The sequence below is a fragment of the Microcaecilia unicolor genome, chromosome 2 (genome assembly GCF_901765095.1).
Source record: "Microcaecilia unicolor chromosome 2, aMicUni1.1, whole genome shotgun sequence".
NCBI lineage: Eukaryota > Metazoa > Chordata > Amphibia > Gymnophiona > Siphonopidae > Microcaecilia > Microcaecilia unicolor.
Genome location: NC_044032.1, coordinates 74,203,274 through 74,220,647, shown reverse-complemented (window position 1 = coordinate 74,220,647; position 17,374 = coordinate 74,203,274). Strand labels below are relative to the sequence as shown.

Genomic DNA, 17,374 nt, shown 5'->3' with positions numbered 1-17,374 from the left:
GGACATTTCTGTGAGATAAACGTCCAAATGCTGACTTATGTCACTTTTTGGATGTCTGTTTTGAAAATGAACCTGATAGTGACCAAGCAAATAATGACAACCAAAGTGTTTTCCATTTAAGGAAATAGTGCAATACTATCCCCTCTCTACTCCCCACGACCCAAGCAAAAACCTCCCCCCCCCCCCCCCACTAAGCCTACCCCTAAAAAGTACAGAATAAACAGGCATAGGGGTCTAGGCTCTTTTGACCTCTGTGTTTTCCCAGGCCCTTAGCCCTCACAGGGAGGGAAAACACTTCAGCCTCGTAGGCTGAAAAATAAGAGAGAAAATTTAGACTTGGGCGCAACCAGTAATTATCTTTATTGGTATCTCACAGAGCCAATATACAAAATAATTGTTCTCTCTCTGGAGCAGGTTGTCAGACAGCAACGGCAGACGCAATCACTATATAACAAAGACTTCTCAGCTAACACTGTCCCAGCTATTACATATATACTGTTGCAAGTTTCGTTTCTCCCAAATCATGTGATTTCCCATAAACTAGAAGCAGCAAAGCAGAAAGTAGCCTGTGCCATATATGGATTGTAATGTAACAGAGAGAGGGAACTAAGTACAAAAAAAGGTCCAAGCAGAAAAACAGCACAAAGGGCCTTTAAAAACAAAGGGAACACAGTTCTTTCATCAAAAGAATCCTTTAATAGTAGAATTTGATTGGAGGAAGACCCGACACGGGTCTAAAGGTGTGCGTGAGCCTTGCATTGCACGACATTCGGAGGAACACTTTGGAAAACATCAGACAGTTGAAATTAGTCTGTTGAAGCCTCTTTTGTCATTTACCACCACATTCTGCCACCTGTGGGTCAATCAGTTACCTATCCAGTACACCACTTTCGGTCCCAAGTTCAGCCCTTTCAGTTTATTCACGAGTTGTCTGAAGGGGACCGTATCAAAAGCTTTGCTGAAATCCAAGTAGATTACATCTAGTGCATGTCCTTCATCCAGTTCTTTGGTTACCCAGTCAAAGAAATCAATAAGATTCAATGGCAGGATTTTCCTTTGGTAAAGCCATGTTGCCTCGGGTCCTGTAATCCATTGGCTTCTAGAAAGTTAACTATCCTTTCTTTCAGCAGCGACTCCATTGTTTTTGCTACCACCAATGTGAGACTTACCGGTCTGTAGTTTCTACTTCTTCCCTGTCTCCACTTTTGTGAAGAGGGACCACATCCGCTCGTTTCCAATCTCTCGGAACCTCTCCCTTCTCTAAAGATCTATTAAATCTAAGAGGTTCCACCAGGACCTCCCTGAGCTCCCTCAGTATCCTGGGATGTATCCCATCCGACCCTATAGCTTTGTCCACCTTCAGATTCTCCAGCATTTATAAACTCTATCTTACGTAAACGGCGCAGTATCCACTCCATTCCCAGATATTCTCTCGGCAGCCAACCGCAGTCCTTCACTAGGATTTTCCTCTGTGAAGACTGAAGAGAAATAATTGTTTAGCACATTCGCTTTATCCGCCTCCAAATAGCCATTCTCATTATCTTTCAGTCTCGCAATTCCATGTCTGTCTTTTCTCCTTTCTCCAATATGTCTGAAAAAGGTCTTATTACCTCTCTTAACATGTTTTGCCATTTTTTCTTCTTGCGCGTTCGCTACCCGTATTTCCCTCTTTGCTTTCTTGAGTTTAATCTGATCATCTTTTCCGTGATCCTCTTGTTGCATTCTTTTGTATTTCTTGAACAAAGCCTCTTTTGCTCTTATTTTTTCAGCTACTTGTTTGGAGAGCCATATAGCCTTCCTGTTTCTCTTGTTTTTGTTTACTTTTCTCGCGTAAAGATCAGTTGCCATATTTATAGCAGCCTTTAGCTTTGACCACTGATTTTCCACTTCTCCTACACCTTCCCATGCCAACATCTTCTTCAGGTATTTCCCCCGTTTTATCAAAATCAGTACGTCTGAAATCCAGTACTTTGAGTTTTGTGCGTCTGCTCTCTGCCTTCACCCTTATATGAAACCATATCATGTGATAATCACTATTACGTGGGTGGGTACCCACCCAGATATTGGAAACACTTTCTCCATTCGTGAGCACTAAATCCAGCATCGACCCTTCCCTCGTGGATTCCGTCACCATTTGTCTGAGCAAGGCATTTTGACAGGTGTCCACAATCTCCCTACTTCTTTCTGATTCTGCAGACGGGACATTCCAGTCCACATCAGACAAGTTGAAATCTCCCAACAATAGCACCTCCCCTTTCATACCAATCTTTTGAATATCTTCTATCAGATCCTTGTCTAACTTCTCTGTTTGAGCCAGAGGTCTGTAGATAACCCCGTATGGATACAGGTTCCATCTTCTCTTTTCAGGTCGATCCATAAAGTTTCTTCTTTTCCCTAGGTTCCCTGCATTTCAGCCGCTCTGATATTGTCTCTCACTTACAGCGCCACTCCTCCATCCCTTCAGCACTCTCTATCCTTCCTAAAAAGATTATAGCCCGGTATAGTCACATCTCATTCATGGGAATCATTGAACCACATCTCCGTAATAGCAACAATATCCAATTTTCTTCAGACATTAGAGCTTCCAAGTCTTGAACATTTTTACCTAGACTATGAGCATTTGTGCTTATTGCTTTCCATGTGCTTAGTGAATTTAGGTGGTTTTCTATATTTAGATGACCTTGCCCTCTGCCATCATGTTTATTCTGGTGGTGACTTTCTAAATGCTCTTGTTTTATTTTGTCGCCTCCACCTTCTAGTTTAAATGTCTAGAAACATACTGTCCTAATTTATCCCCAAGGATCCTTTTTGCTGTCACAGAAAGATGAAGCCCATCATTACAGCCTGTTATTCTTCCACATATTATTCCATTTATTTATTTATTGCATTTGTATCTCACATTTTCCCACATTTTTGCGGGCTCAGTGTGGCTTACAATATGATATGAATAGTGGAAATACAATTTGTTACAACTTGGTTATGGATTACATTGTGCAGAGTTATGCGAGACAATCGAAGTATCGTTGAGGAATATAACAATGGAGCACAAACATTGAAACATTGGAAAGAGACAATGGGAAGCTTTAAGGGCAATATTAAGACACGAAGACATATGGTATACATATTTCTGAGAGTAAAGGTATGAGTGATGTAAGATTACGGGGGATGAGAGTTCAGAAGTGGATGTATGATGCATTAATGAACAGAGAGTGTGGACTTTATGTGTTTTGGCTCTTTCCGTAAATTTTTTCAAAAAGATGGGTCTTCAATAATTTGCGGAAGGAAGCTTGCTTGTAGATCGTTCTTAAGTTGCGCGGCAGTGTATTCCAAAACTGCGTGCTCATGTGAGAAAAGGTTGATGCGTGTAGCGTCTTGTATTTCAAGCCCTTGCAATTAGGGAAGTGGAGGTTGAGGAAGGTTCAGGATGATCTTTTAGCGTTTCTGGGTGGTAAGTCTATTAACTCAGACATGTAGGCTGGGGCTTCGCCGTGAATGATTTTGTGAACTAATGTGCATACTTTAAAAGTGACGCGTTCCTTGAGTGGTAGCCAGTGTAGTTTCTCTCGTAATGGTTTTGCACTTTCATATTTTGGTTTTCCGAAGATGAGTCTGGCTGCTGTATTCTGGGCTATTTGAAGTTTCCTCAGTATTTGCTCTTTGCAACCTGCGTATAGTGAGTTGCAGTAATCCAGATGGCTGAGTACAAGGGATTGCACTAGGCTGCGAAAGACTGATCTTGGGAAGAATGGTCTAATCCTTTTCAATTTCCACATGCAGTAGAACATCTTTTTAGTTGTGTTGTTTGCGTGAGTTTCGAGTGTTAGGTGGTGGTCGAGAGTGATTCCAAGGATTTTTAGCGTTTCTGAGATTGGAAGGTTTAGGTTTGGTGTGTTTATAGCGGTAAATTCCTTCGTGTTGTATTGGGAGGTGAGTATCAGGCACTGAGTTTTTTCTGCATTTAATTTCAGACGAAATGCATCTGCCCATGTGTTCATGATATGTAGACTTTGATTGATTTCGTTGACGATTTCTTTGATGTCTTGCTTGAAAGGGATGTATATTGTCACATCATCAGCGTATATGTATGGGTTGAGGTTCTGGTTTGATAGGAGTTTTGCCAAAGGGATCATCATTAGGTTGAAAATGGTTGGTGAGAGGGGTGATCCTTGTGGTACTCCGCATTCAGGTGTCCATGTCATAGACGTGGTTGAATTTGATGTGACTTGATACGAACGCTGGGTTAGGAACCCCTTGAACCAGTTCAGGACATTTCCTCCAATGCCAAAGTATTCAAGTGTGTGTAATAGGATTCCGTGGTCTACCATATCGAAGGCACTTGACATGTCAAATTGTAGGAGGAGTATGTTGTTGCCAGTCGCAATTATTTGTTTAAATTTAGTCATAAGGGTGACTAATACTGTTTCTGTGCTATGATTCGACCGGAATCCTGATTGGGCATCATGCAGTATTGAGTGTTTGTTTAGATAGTTTGTGAGTTGTTTAGTTACCATTCCTTCGGTTATTTTGGTTATTAGTGGTATGGATGCTACTGGCCTGTAATTGGTTAATTCGTTCGTGCTTTTCTTTGTATCTTTAGGAATTGGGGTGAGTAAGATTTTTCCTTTTTCTTTTGGGAAAAGTCCGTTTTGTAGCATGAAGTTTACATGGTTCGTTAAGTCTATTATGAATTGTTGAGGAGCGGATTTCATGAGGTTATTTGGGCATATGTCTAGTTTGCAGTGGGATTTGGCATATCTTTTGAGAGTTTTAGAGATGAGGTCTTCTGATAGTGGTTCGAATTCGGTCCAGGTTCTGTCTGCTGGGTGTGTTCCTTCTTCTGGATCTAGACAATCTAGAAGTGTGGTGTATTCAATAGGGCTAGAGGGTATCTTGAGTCGTAGTTGTATAATTTTCTCCTTGAAGTATTTCGCAAGGTTGTCAGCATCTGGTGTATCTTTGCCGTTGTTTGTAACTGGTGTGGTGTCTAACAGTTTGTTCACAAGGTTGAAGAGTTTATGTGTGTCTTTGTAGTTTGGTCCTATTATTGTTTTGTAATGTAGTCTTTTGGTCTGTTTTATGGTATATTTGTATTTTCTACGGAGTAATTTCCAGGCGTTTAGTGTTTGTTCGTCTCTCTTTTTGATCCATACTCGTTCTAGTTTCCTGACTTGTGTTTTAAGTTTTTTCAGCTCTTCGGTGAACCATGGATTTGCTTTTTACCTGTGTGATGTTCTGGTTTGGATTGGGGCGATTTTGTCTAATGTTGCTGTAAATAGATTGTCCCATTCTTGGAGGAATTGGATGGTGTCAGCGTGTGTTGACCATTCGTTCTGGTAGATCTGTTGCCAGAATGTTGTGGGGTCTATTTTTCCTCTCGTTGTGTATGTTGTTCGCTCATGTTTATTGATTGTGTTTGTGTGTTTTTCGCCAGCAGAGAGAGACATTTGCTTTATGGTGGTCTGACCATAATGTAGGTGTCCATCTTGTGTCAGTGAGTATGATAGTTGAGTCCGGTTCGAATTTGTTTGTTATGATATCTAGTGTGTGTCCTTTTTTGTGTGTTGGTTGCGTGTTGGGTGCTTGCAGATCCCAGAGTTTTAGGAATTCTTTGCATTCTCGTGTGCTTGGTGAGGTGTCGTCTTCTAGGTGTAGGTTGATGTCTCCTAGTATAAGGATGTTTGAGGCAGATACGCAGGAGTTCGAGATGAAGTCCATGAGTTGTGTTTGGGATTCTTGCCATTTTCCTGGTGACCTGTAGAATAGGATTGTGTTAAGGTGTCCTATTAGGTTTGGATGATTAATTCTTGTCGATGCAATTTCAAGTTGTGGTGAGGTAGATTCACCCGTGATTGTGATGGTGAATTCGGGTTTGTAAATAATAGCTATTCCGCCTCCTCTTTTTTTTCCATTTCTTGTCCAGTGGGTGATTTTGTATTCTGGTGGGCATGTTCCTAAGATGGCGGGGTCTGTGGGGCTATGGAACCAGGTTTCTGTGATAAATAGAAGGTCTAAGTTATCTGTGGTGATCCATTCTAGTATGTCTACTGAGTTGCTTACTGCTGATCTTGCATTGATGTATCCTAGTTGGATTGAGCGGTATGGTTCCGTGGGGGGGGGGGGGGGGGGGGTTCAATGTGTTTATTTTTATTAGTTGTCTGTTTCTTCGGTGGTTGAATTTGTTGTTGTTGTTTTCCTCTTTTTGTCGGTGGTGTTCATATCCGGAGATTAATCCATTTGGTTGGTTATTGTATCTTTGGTTAGGTGGGTTGTTGATAGGTTGTACATAGGATTGGTGCATTGTGGGTGAGTTGTTATGGATGTTCTTTTTTTTTTTTTTTTTTTTAATTATTATTTCTTTATTCATATATTTCCATATATCATCACAATACGTGAATATAAGTACATAAGTACATAAGTAATGCCATACTGGGAAAAGACCAAGGGTCCATCGAGCACAGCATCCTGTCCACGACAGCGGCCAATCCAGGCCAAGGGCACCTGGCAAGCTTCCCAAACGTACAAACATTCTATACATGTTATTCCTGGAATTTTGGATTTTTCCAAGTCCGTTTAGTAGCGGTTTATGGACTTGTCCTTTAGGAAACCGTCCAACCCCTTTTTAAACTCTGCTAAGCTAACTGCCTTCACCACTTTCTCCGGCAACGAATTCCAGAGTTTAATTATACGTTGGGTGAAGAAAAATTTTCTCTGATTTGTTTTAAATTTACTACACTGTAGTTTCATCGCATGCCCCCTAGTCCTAGTATTTTTGGAAAGTGTGAACAGACGCTTCACATCCACCTGTTCCACTCCACTCATTATTTTATATACCTCTATCATGTCTCCCCTCAGCCGTCTCTTCTCCAAGCTGTATAGCCCTAGCCTCCTTAGTCTTTCTTCATAGGGAAGTCGTCCCATCCCCGCTATCATTTTAGTCGCCCTTCGCTGCACCTTTTCCAATTCTACTATATGCAATCGGCATTTATACAAAAGGCAAAAATAAAGAGAAATATCATTAACAGCCTTTCTGTCCACAAGTTTAGGGAATTTTGGAATCCAAGAATTTAGAATTTAAAGTAAAACATATAGCAATAATTAAGGACTAGTGGTTGCAACCTCTGGTTCAGACCCCAGCCTGCATTTAGGGAGGGCACACAACATTCAATTCCACTCTAGCATCTAGAAATTGTTTTAACTGTTTTGGGTCTACAAATTGAAACTGTTTACCCTCAAGCATTACATTACAATAACAAGGAAAACGTAATATAAAAGTTGCTCCCAGTGCCACCACCCTAGGGCGGAGTTCCAGAAAGGCCCTCCGTCTCGTCTGTGTAGGCCTTGAGAGATCAGGAAAAATACGAATTTTTGAGCCCAAAAACAGATTTTCTAAGTGTCTCAGGGAAAGCCTTAATACGGCATTCCTGTCAGGCTCCAGCACAAAAGTAACAAGCAGAGTCAACCTCTGAGTAATTATCTCCAATGAACTTTCAAGGAAAGAAGTAAGATCCATTCCTTCCCCTGCTATGGGGGGATTTTCTTCCACCACTCCACCACTCCTGATGTAATAAGCCCGAATAAGGGGAGGCAGTGAGTCCTTATCCATTCCAAGAATATCAATCATATATTTTTTAACCATGTCCAAAGGGGAAATTAAAGGCGATTTGGGAAAATTAAGAAACCTGAGGTTTAATCTTCTAGTCTGGTTTTCTAGGTACTCCAATCTTTTATGTAGGAAATTATTATCCTTAACCAAAGCCGTTTCTACAGATCCCATTTCTTGAATTTTAGTATTCACAGTCTCCAAATCTAAGGTTTGCTGTGCAGTCTTTTGCGCCTGAAGCAGGGCAGCCTCAGACAGAGTCTTTATGTCAGAAGTATTCACTTTTAAAGTAGTTTGCATAGAAGTGTGAATGCTGTAAACCATATCCCATGGTGACTCTAATGTCACAGTTGCTGGTCTATTCACAGCACTAATGGCTGGAGAAGGGTGAGGTTGATCTTCAACACAAGCAAGTTTAGAAACTATATCCTGAGGCAATACCTTTGAAGCTGATTGTAGCAATAGTTCTCGGCGTTGAGATTCAGCCTCCGTTACTGCAGACACTCCCTCAAACAGGTCCGGCTGAGCCCCTTCGGCTTCCTTCCCTGTCAGAGCTGCCAGCAACTCCCCTCCAGGCTGGGCTGGAGCAACTCGTTCCATGGGGCTCAGGGAAGCCCCGTTTCCATTCTCAATCGACACCGAAGTGCCGAGAGTTGCAGAGGGGGTCGAAAAGCCCTGAGGACCTGGTTGCTGTCTGAAAAATTGCAAAGTTGTCTGCCTCGTCGCTGAAGAAGTCACAGGAGCTGAGGGATGTTCCTTCACTTTTCCCCTCCGTTTCCCCATGCTTAATGAGGCGACAGAGGTGCAGTAGAGGACCTACAAACAGAGCAACTTCCAGGAGCTAACACAGGTGCGTCCATTCACAACGCCATCTTGGAATCTGAGACCAGCCGTTATGGATGTTCTTTAGGGTGGGCATTGTGTGTATGTGAGTGCTGTGTGATTTGTCAGTAATGGGGTTGTTGTTATCTGGGTTGTAGGTTGTGTTTGCGTGTAAGAGTAGGGTGAGACAATGGATGGTTAGGAGTGTTGTGCTGGTATTCATATCTATGTCTAAGGCGCTGTGGCAAACATTCAGCTGGTTTACATTCAAGCGAATTAAAGCTTACATTTGCATTTAAGCTTGGCAGTTCAGAGCGAGGCAAAGTCTACATTTGCTTTTGAGCTTGGCTACAATTCAAAGCGAGGTAAAGCTGACATTTGCATTTAAGCTTGGCAACAATTCAAAGCTTGGCAACAATTTAAAGCGAGGCAGCCTACATTTGCATTGAAACTTGGCAACAGTTCCTTTTGATAATGCTAGTTTGTAATCAGAGCAAAGCAAGCCTGTATTTACATTTGGTGCATGGTAGTGGGTGTTACATATAATCTACTTATTTTGTTGTACAGGGTGGCTCATTTGTCTGGAGGTCAGAGCAATCTAAATTAAATACATTTAAATTAAGCTATTAGCAATGCTAGGACAGCTATTTTCTTACCCTTTTTAAAGCGAGACAAGGCAGTTGCATTTAAATCATTGCATAGAATAATGTTATTTTGGCTGGACGGTTTGTTTGCCTTCTAAGTATAATGTTTAAGATATTTGAAAGCATCTGCATTAAATCATTACAGGGAATGGTGCTATTTGGCATAGGACTCATTTGCCTTCTATTTAAAGCAAGTAAAGCAGAGTATAAACTGTTAAACCCAGGTTGAAAGCGGTGCATGCATTTAGCTTTCTGTTTAAGGCAAGCAAAGCAAAGTATAGACTTTTAAATCAGCTGAAAGCAGTGCATGCAGTTAAGCAAAGCAAGCAGTTATTTTATTTATTACGGTTGTGTTGTCCTTGTTCCATGGTCGGGATGCTCTTCTGTCCACCGTTCCAGCAGTGGTCGGCTCCGTTGTGGTCAGATAGCGGGGAGGGGCCTCAGTCGTGTGGTTCTTGCCCATTAGCGGCTGGTAGTTGCTAGTGAGGATGCGATGTTGGGTCGGGTATACCTTGGAGTCAGGCTGGGTTCAGGCAGGCTTTATGGTGCTCCTGATCTGTTTGAGGGCTTGTTATCCTGCTTCCGGTGGTGCGTCGGGTCTGTGCTCGGGCTGTGTGAGCACTCCTTCAAAAGCGGGTCTTCCAGGCTTGGGCTGCAGGGTAAGTAACTCGGTCACCGCGTGGTTGCCCATTCTAGACCACCGACGGTAAATTCTGGTCGCTGTTTCCGTGGATGCTGATCCTGGTTGGGGAGGTAATCCACCTCTCCGATGGCAGCGGGATGGTTCAGCTCGTGGTTCAAACGGGCGATTCAGAACGTGGTCCCCGACTGAGCTCTCGTCTTAGCGTCTGCTAATGGGTCGGGTCCCCCAGATCGGCATGCTTGAGTAATTCGGAGTGGAGCAAGCTGGGTCATGCGGTCTAGGACACGCTGGACATGTCTGGGTAGGCCGGACTGGAGAAGCTGGGGCTAGCTGGTCCCGCCGGTCTCTGGTCCCCGATGCCTCGATAGTCGATCTCCGTTGGCTGTCTGCCAGTCCTCGGGTCTGGCGCTGCACTGTGCCTCCGATCCTCCGGTGGCAACTGGGGCAGCGGGGGGAGGTCAAATTGTGGTATCCGATGGGCCGCGGTCTTTGCGTCCAATCTCCACGTGGCTCCGAAGTCCTTCGGACCTCCTTCGGTAAGCTTAAATCTTCGTTCCCGGAGATTGTAATCCCGTCTAGAGGAGGTATTCCACCTCTCCTGAGGCAAATGGGCAGCTCTGTTCGCGATCCCTGATGGGGCAGCTTAGGTCGCGATTTTCCAGCAGAGCTCCCGTCTCAGCGTCCGGTCAGGTCGCCATCTTGCATGCTCCTATGTATCTAAAATCTTCTTCTTTACACCAAGATTCAAGCCACTTATTGAAATCCACTGTTTTGCTTTCATCTCCCTTCCCCCACATAGGAATTGTTTCAGAAAAGCTACAGTCCGAACCAAAGATATCAGTCCCTCCCCAAGCTTCTGAAATGCTCTCTGTGCTGTAAATGTGCTGCTGTTGACCAGGTCATTTGTTCCCAGGTGAATTTACAGCATCAGTGTTTGAAACCTTGCTCTCTTCTCGGATCACTTTCAGTATTTGGTCAGTACATCTGTAGCTGAAGATCCTGGAAGACATTTCACTACGTTGGAACCCTTGAACTGTGTTCCTAAGTTAATGCCTCTGATAATGGTGTCTCTGAGTAGTAAGAGTTTTCTGCTTTTCACCAATCTGTCATTGTTTGGGGGATGTTTCTTGGGTTGTGCTACTTTTATTTCATCTGGTTCCACCACAGTATTTCGTTTTTCAGCATCATAATGATGCAGCACAGCAAAATAATTTGACGGGGCAAAGGTTGGGAAGGTGAGTGCTTTTGTGTCACAGATCTTAGTCTACCAGAGCCTACTGTGACCCATCTATTCCTCTGTTGTTTCATTCTCTGTGGTAGTGGTGGTGGTAAATTGGCTGGGAATTGAATAATTCTGGATGCTTTTTTAGTTGTAGCTAATTCCTTCTTGAGTTTGTTGATCTTATCTTTCAAAGCTGATATTTGGAGACAGATAGGACAAGCTCTAAGGCTCCAGATAGTTTGCCTTAGGATTAAAGCAGAGCATGCATTGCACTGAATGAAGGTCATATTGATGTGATTCACAAGTGTGCAAAGCTGAACTATGACAGGGGATAACAAGGAGTCAAATTGACCAATTATGGGGTAATCAAGATATTTGTTCCTTGATTGCCCTATATAAAGGGAGTTCACCAAGGGGTGGGTGGGAGAGGGAGAGGGGTAGGTGGGACTAGGACACAGGTAACCTTAGTTTATAATCAGTCCAAGTCTGAAAATTCCCAGCATAGCAGCTTACAACTATAATAAATTTGCTTCTTCTCATACAATCTGAAAGCCTTCTGAGTCTGTCTCCTCTCTTTCTTGTAATTATAACAAGTTCTATTTGCTTCCATGGTGGACACTGTTAGTATCAATAGAAATGTGTTAGACTATACAATAGAGAGATAGGGGGCTGAGAGTCAGAGGTATTTACAAGTCCCAGCCTTATGACCCAACACCGCATATCCAAGGTACCTGAAGAAAGGTAAACAATTTCCAGAGGTTCTCAACAGTGCTACTCAATCTCTCCCACTGTCCATCCATTTCCTCCCCCTCCACCCCAACCCCTTTCCAAAAAAAAGTCCCAATCATTTGTCGCCCGAGTTCCCATTTAAGGAACAACCACATATAATACCTCTCCTACTACAAACCTCTTCTTCAGTCCATAGCTGCAACATTCATTGTGCCTTGCTCTCCAAGTATTAAATAAACGGATCTCTCAGGTATAACCAGTCTGTTATACTAAAAGCCTGGAACACTCCCTGTGCACTCCAGTTGGTCTCCAGGTCAATGAGTGCACTGAACAAGCAATAAGAAGGTATTGCGTATAAAAAAAAAAATCAGCCCTGTGAAGGAAGCAGTCAATGGAGCCCATTCCAAGAAAGTCCTCTTGTGTGAAGGCCAGAAACAGGAGCTTGCAGCAAGCTGGATGATAAAGATGGTCCCGCCAGAGTGCAGATGTAAACCAGTGCAGCACTCTCTAGCAGGAAAGGTCATGGGCAAAAGCCAGCCTGAAGCCTGCTGGTAAAAGTGACCTGCCAAATGACAGGCGTAATTGATGGCAAGCAAAGTAAGCTCTTGTTTCAGGAAGTCTCAGCTCCAAATAGTACATAGGAGATCTCACAGCCTCCTGCACAGTCCAAGAGAAATCAACATCAGAGAGACGATTCCAGCAAGTCCCAAAAGGGCACCACAGGTCTGGAAACATTCGTATATCAGGGTACCAACTTCGCAACTGAACTCGAAGTACAAGAAAGGGCACTCTCTGATCGTAGACAACCAAGTATTGTATGATGCAAATGTACTCCAGTAGGAACCCTTAGACAGCCGATGAGGTGCTTCTTCTGTTCTATGTTGGATAAAAAAAGATTGTGCTGCCGCCACTGTATTGTATAGACACGTGATGTCATTATAGGTTACCCGCAGATTAGAGGAGAGCGAACCATATCTTTAGTCTAAAATGTTTAGAACAGATTGGTGCAAAAGTTTTTCGTTTGACAGACACTCACACCGAATAGTCTTGGAAGCAAAGAATACGTTTACTCTCAGATCTGACAGCCTGCAAGATTGCAGATTTATGAGCAAAATTCAAAACCTTGAAAATTACCACAGTAGGCCTAGTGGCTATGTTTGTTTTGGGCTGACCCTATGGGCCCTGTCCACCCGCAGTGGGCCATTGCAATCCTGGAGGCTTAATTCCCGGTCCTGCCAAAGTTCCAAGAATCTGATCAGTTCATTCCAGCAATGGACTCTGGAAGGCCAACAAAGCAGAGATTATTCCTCCTAGACCTGTTTTTCAGGTCATCCACCTTGTCTTCTAATGCTGCCACCTGTTTGAGTAGTTGGACCTGCAAGTGTTCCATACTAGTGACCTGGTTCTCCACCGCACTACTGCGGGCCTAATAGGTAGCTACTTTTCAATTCAGGTCTGCCAGTTACAATTGCATATGTTTCAATTTAGAGTATAAAGGACTCAGCCACTTGTCCAGCATTGCTTCTAATGCTGATGTAGTCTCTGCAGTTATCTTTGCTATTCACACCGAGGACATGGCTCAATGGGCTTGAGAGTGCCGCCATCTTGTCTTTGGAGGCATTCCCGTGGTTGTGATCCCGCTTCTTCAATTTCACTGCTATTGTGCACCACTTTTGCTATGGAAGTTTGCTGAGTATGTTTTGCTATTGTTCTGAAACAAACTTAGGTGAGTAGAAGACTCTAATGAATCAGTAATATTGGGGTTTGCAGTGGGGTGTCCAGAGAAGCTCTGTTCAGCGTCCTCCCATGATTATAGCATCATGTGGTCTCCATACAGATTACTTTAATGATTAGCAACTTACATGGACTTCTGAGGCAATGTGAGCTAAAGTGACTTAACTAATGCCATATGTATAAGTGACAGGACTCAAGCCCAGTTTGCCTGGTCCATAGTCCATTATGCTAACCACGAGCAGGCAACTGGAATTATACACACAGTTTTACATGGACTTACGCATGCTGTTATCAGTTCTACTGTCTTGCAGTTTTGAGTATCTTGGGTACTTGTTTTACAGTCTATATATCATTGTATTTTGAGGGTTAGCAGCCAAAATGATTTATGCTTCAAACTAAAACTGCAAATTTTGTAGTTTTCTGATGTTTTTATATTTTTATATGGTTTTTATTTTTCCTTTGCATGTTTCAGATTTGTCGTGCATGGTATTTTCAAGCTCTGTAACTGTTTAAGGCTTCAGATTATCTGTCCTGAAGTAAGTTGACGGCGTAAGTAAGTTGGTGAAGCGCCGTAGAACAAATATGTTCCTATACCAAGGAAATGCTGGAGCAATTTTACAAGATTTAGTCCAAATAAAATCCTAAAATTCAGCATTTTTTTTGTATGTTAGTGGCCTTACATGGGAATACAAGCCAATCCTCAATGATAATGTTCAAAGGTGTATGCTCCTTGCTGCTTTTACACCCTAAGGAAATTAATCTGGGTATTTTGTTGGTATAATCTTTGGTATATCTAGAGTCTGATGTGTATATATAGTATTTTACCTTGTGACAAAAAAATGAGAAAACCATGATGAATAAAACCAAATATTGAACATCATTCTAAAATAAAGTAGCATTTTATGAGAAGTTACTTAATCCATATTTACTGATTTTTGTTTTAGGATTATGAAGAAGAATCTGATGATGAACGACCATTTTCAAAAAAATTACATCCCTTCAGTTTACAACCTAATTCTTCCTGTGGACAAGCTGATCAAGGCAGGCTAGAATTTTCTTCCATGTTTGACACCATTCATGCCATTCAAGATGAAGGAAAGGAAGATGATTTTTACGAACTGAATAGCATTCATCAGAACCTTCTTATGGCTTGGGCTGTAGGCATCTTATTGGGAAATATGGAAGAAAAAAAGACTTTGCTGAATTATACTGTCCAATATTTCACTCATTTAATTTATATCCTTCAGTTTTCAAGATACTGTTTAGAAAAGCAGGACAAGTTATTAAAAAAGAAGCCATACAACAATCCATGGGTGCAGCTTGTCTTCCAGCTTTTCCAGCAATGTTTATTGGTCCTGCATTGGGATGTGTCACACAGACAGGCTATGGGACACATGGTAAAGTTGACATCAGAAATTGTGAAAATGATGCTTATGCAACAAGAACAGTTATACTCCAGAACCCTTTTGGAAAGCTACTGTTTATTGAAGATGGTTTTTCAGTTCCTTAATGTTATATACAGTTTGCCATTTGAGATTATTTCAACATCTGATGTATATTGTACTGTGGACCTTGACGTCCTTGTGGTGCCTGTTCTTCAAGCGCTTGATGACAATAGTATCCAAAGATGCTCAGTGTATTCGCTATTCAAACTACCTCCACAGACTCTAAATCTTAGTTATAAGCCAGGAAACAGGTATGATTACCATCATAGCTTAGAACCATCTGTAGTGCAAGTTGATCACAAATTTTCTTCTTTGAAAGCTCCCGATTCTGCACGTATTATATATTTTAGCATCTGGTTGTTTCTTTTTTGTGTATATTTACATTTTTAGATGTAGGATTTGTACTTTAAGTAGGGTTTTGAACACTAGCTTCCCTGGTTCTCAGCCTATATAGACTAATCTTCCACTTAAGCAGATGGAAGTCATTTTATTTATTTATTAGCATTTATATACAGCTTTTTTGAAGGAATTCACTCAAGACGGCGTACAGCTGTGGCGTTCCTGGGGGGGTGGGAGGGTGGGTGCGGTCCGCCCTGGGTGCACGCCGCTGGGGGGGGGGGGGTGCGGCGCGCACCTGTCCTCCGTTCGTTCCATGCTTCTTCTCTGCCCCAGAACAGGTTACTTGCTGTTCCGGGGCAGAGAAGAAGCATGGAACGAACGGAGGACAGGCGTGTGTGCTGCACACCCCCCCCCCCCCCCAACGGCGTGCATCCGGGTGGGGGGTGTCCTTTCGCCATGGGGGGGTCGCGCTACATCCGGGGGGGGGGCTGCACGGCGCATCGGCGATTCGCCCCGGGTGTCAGGCCCCCTAGGAACGCCACTGGCGTACAGTAAGAATAAATCAACATGAGCAGTAGACAATTACAGCAGTAAAAATATTCAAATAGCAGTACAAAGTATGGCATAGTATACTACTTAAAAGGAAGGTAATGCTCTAGATTTTTAAGTACTGTATTAGTAATAAATGGAACAAGATTTCTAAGTCAAATCTTATGGAAAACTGTCCTGATTAGTTGACCTATCAAAGGTGGCCAAACATCTTTAAATAAAAGGAATGTGTGTGCGCGCTGGGATTGGAGAAGATCTTTAAATGTATGTATTCATATTTGATTTGCTGGTTTATAACATCATAGTGTTTTAGTCAATAAAAGCGAACAATAATGTACAGCATTCAGTTATAAAGCATAGCACAGATACATTTTAATGCAAATGAATGTCATATGAAACATTGTTCACATTATGTAATATGTATGAAATACAGGAACTGTGGAAGAAGCATGTGTGGAGGGCAAACAGGAGTAGTTAGAAAAAAATCTGATTTTACAGAAAAAGCCAAAACAGAAGCTAAAATACTTCCTGATTGGTCAGAAACAAGCAGGGCTTTTTTTGAGGGGGTACTGAGTACCAGCACCTTTTTCATTGTCTGCTAAAATTGACCCATGGTCCCCAAGTTTTAATGAAATAGCTCAAGCTCTACACACCAATTCTGCCTTGTCATAGATTCTGTGACTGGTTGCAGGGGGCCTGGCTGTTGTGGGGTGGGTCCCTTAGTGATCACCCCACCCCTGAAGGGTGGCCTGGCATTTGAGTACCGGCACCTTTTTCGCTAGAAAATATGCACTGGAAGCAAGTGGGCATTTAGATGTTAGAATATCACTATTAAATTAGAACCCCTGCTAGTACATTTATGACTATTTAAATTATGGTAAAAACATTATGGTAAAAAAATTATGGTTATGTGAGCTGGCTATCTTGTCAAGCACTGTCATTGCTGAGAAAGGTTGGACTGCTAGTATTCCTTTCTAGCAATGCTGACTTTGATGTGGCCTCAAAACTGGAGTTTAACCTATGTATATTTCAGGACCAGAAGGAATTTCTGATCTCTTACTGTCTTTGTAGATACTACCAGCCTCTTACACTGTGTGGTATGCCACTCAAAACATGTAAAGTTAAATTTGGTCCCTGAACCTCATTTTAACTATCTTAAGGAACATTCATAAACATTGCTTGGTCCAGATGTGGCAACAGTTTGACTATGGCATACAACAGATCTTGCAGCAGTCCCAGCTTTGTCAGGCTACTCAGTGTTTTGACCGTTCAAGATTTTGACTTGTGGATTTCTAACACATACAAAGAACCCATAACATTGAAAAGGGGACAATAAAGTAAATCTAAGAAAGATATACAAAGGGCTAAAATGTATTACATGTGATAGTATTTTTATTTATTTTATTTTTGGATGTAGCTTAAGGTGAATTACATTCAGATACAGTAGACATTTCCTTGTTTCCAGAGGACTTTAAAATCTGTATTTATACATAAGTTAATGGAGAATGCAGTGACTTGTTCCAGGTCACAAAGACTGTTAGTGGGATTTGAACATGCTGGTCTAAACAGTAGTCACTCTTTCACACATTTTAGTAGTTCAAGGCAAGTTAAATTCAGGTACAGTAAGTGTATGTCCTGTCCCTGGAT

General features: G+C 42.2%; 1 protein-coding gene across 1 annotated transcript in view; it reads left to right on the top strand.

Moving 5' to 3' along the window:
* The window catches only part of LOC115461867 (ciliogenesis and planar polarity effector 1-like), a 337,061-nt gene that overhangs the window by 172,812 nt on the left and 146,875 nt on the right, over nucleotides 1-17,374 (top strand). The window contains exon 12 of the mRNA XM_030191927.1: nucleotides 14,339-15,090. Within this exon, the coding sequence (XP_030047787.1) occupies nucleotides 14,339-15,090 (752 nt within the window). The remainder of the gene's footprint in view (nucleotides 1-14,338; nucleotides 15,091-17,374) is intronic.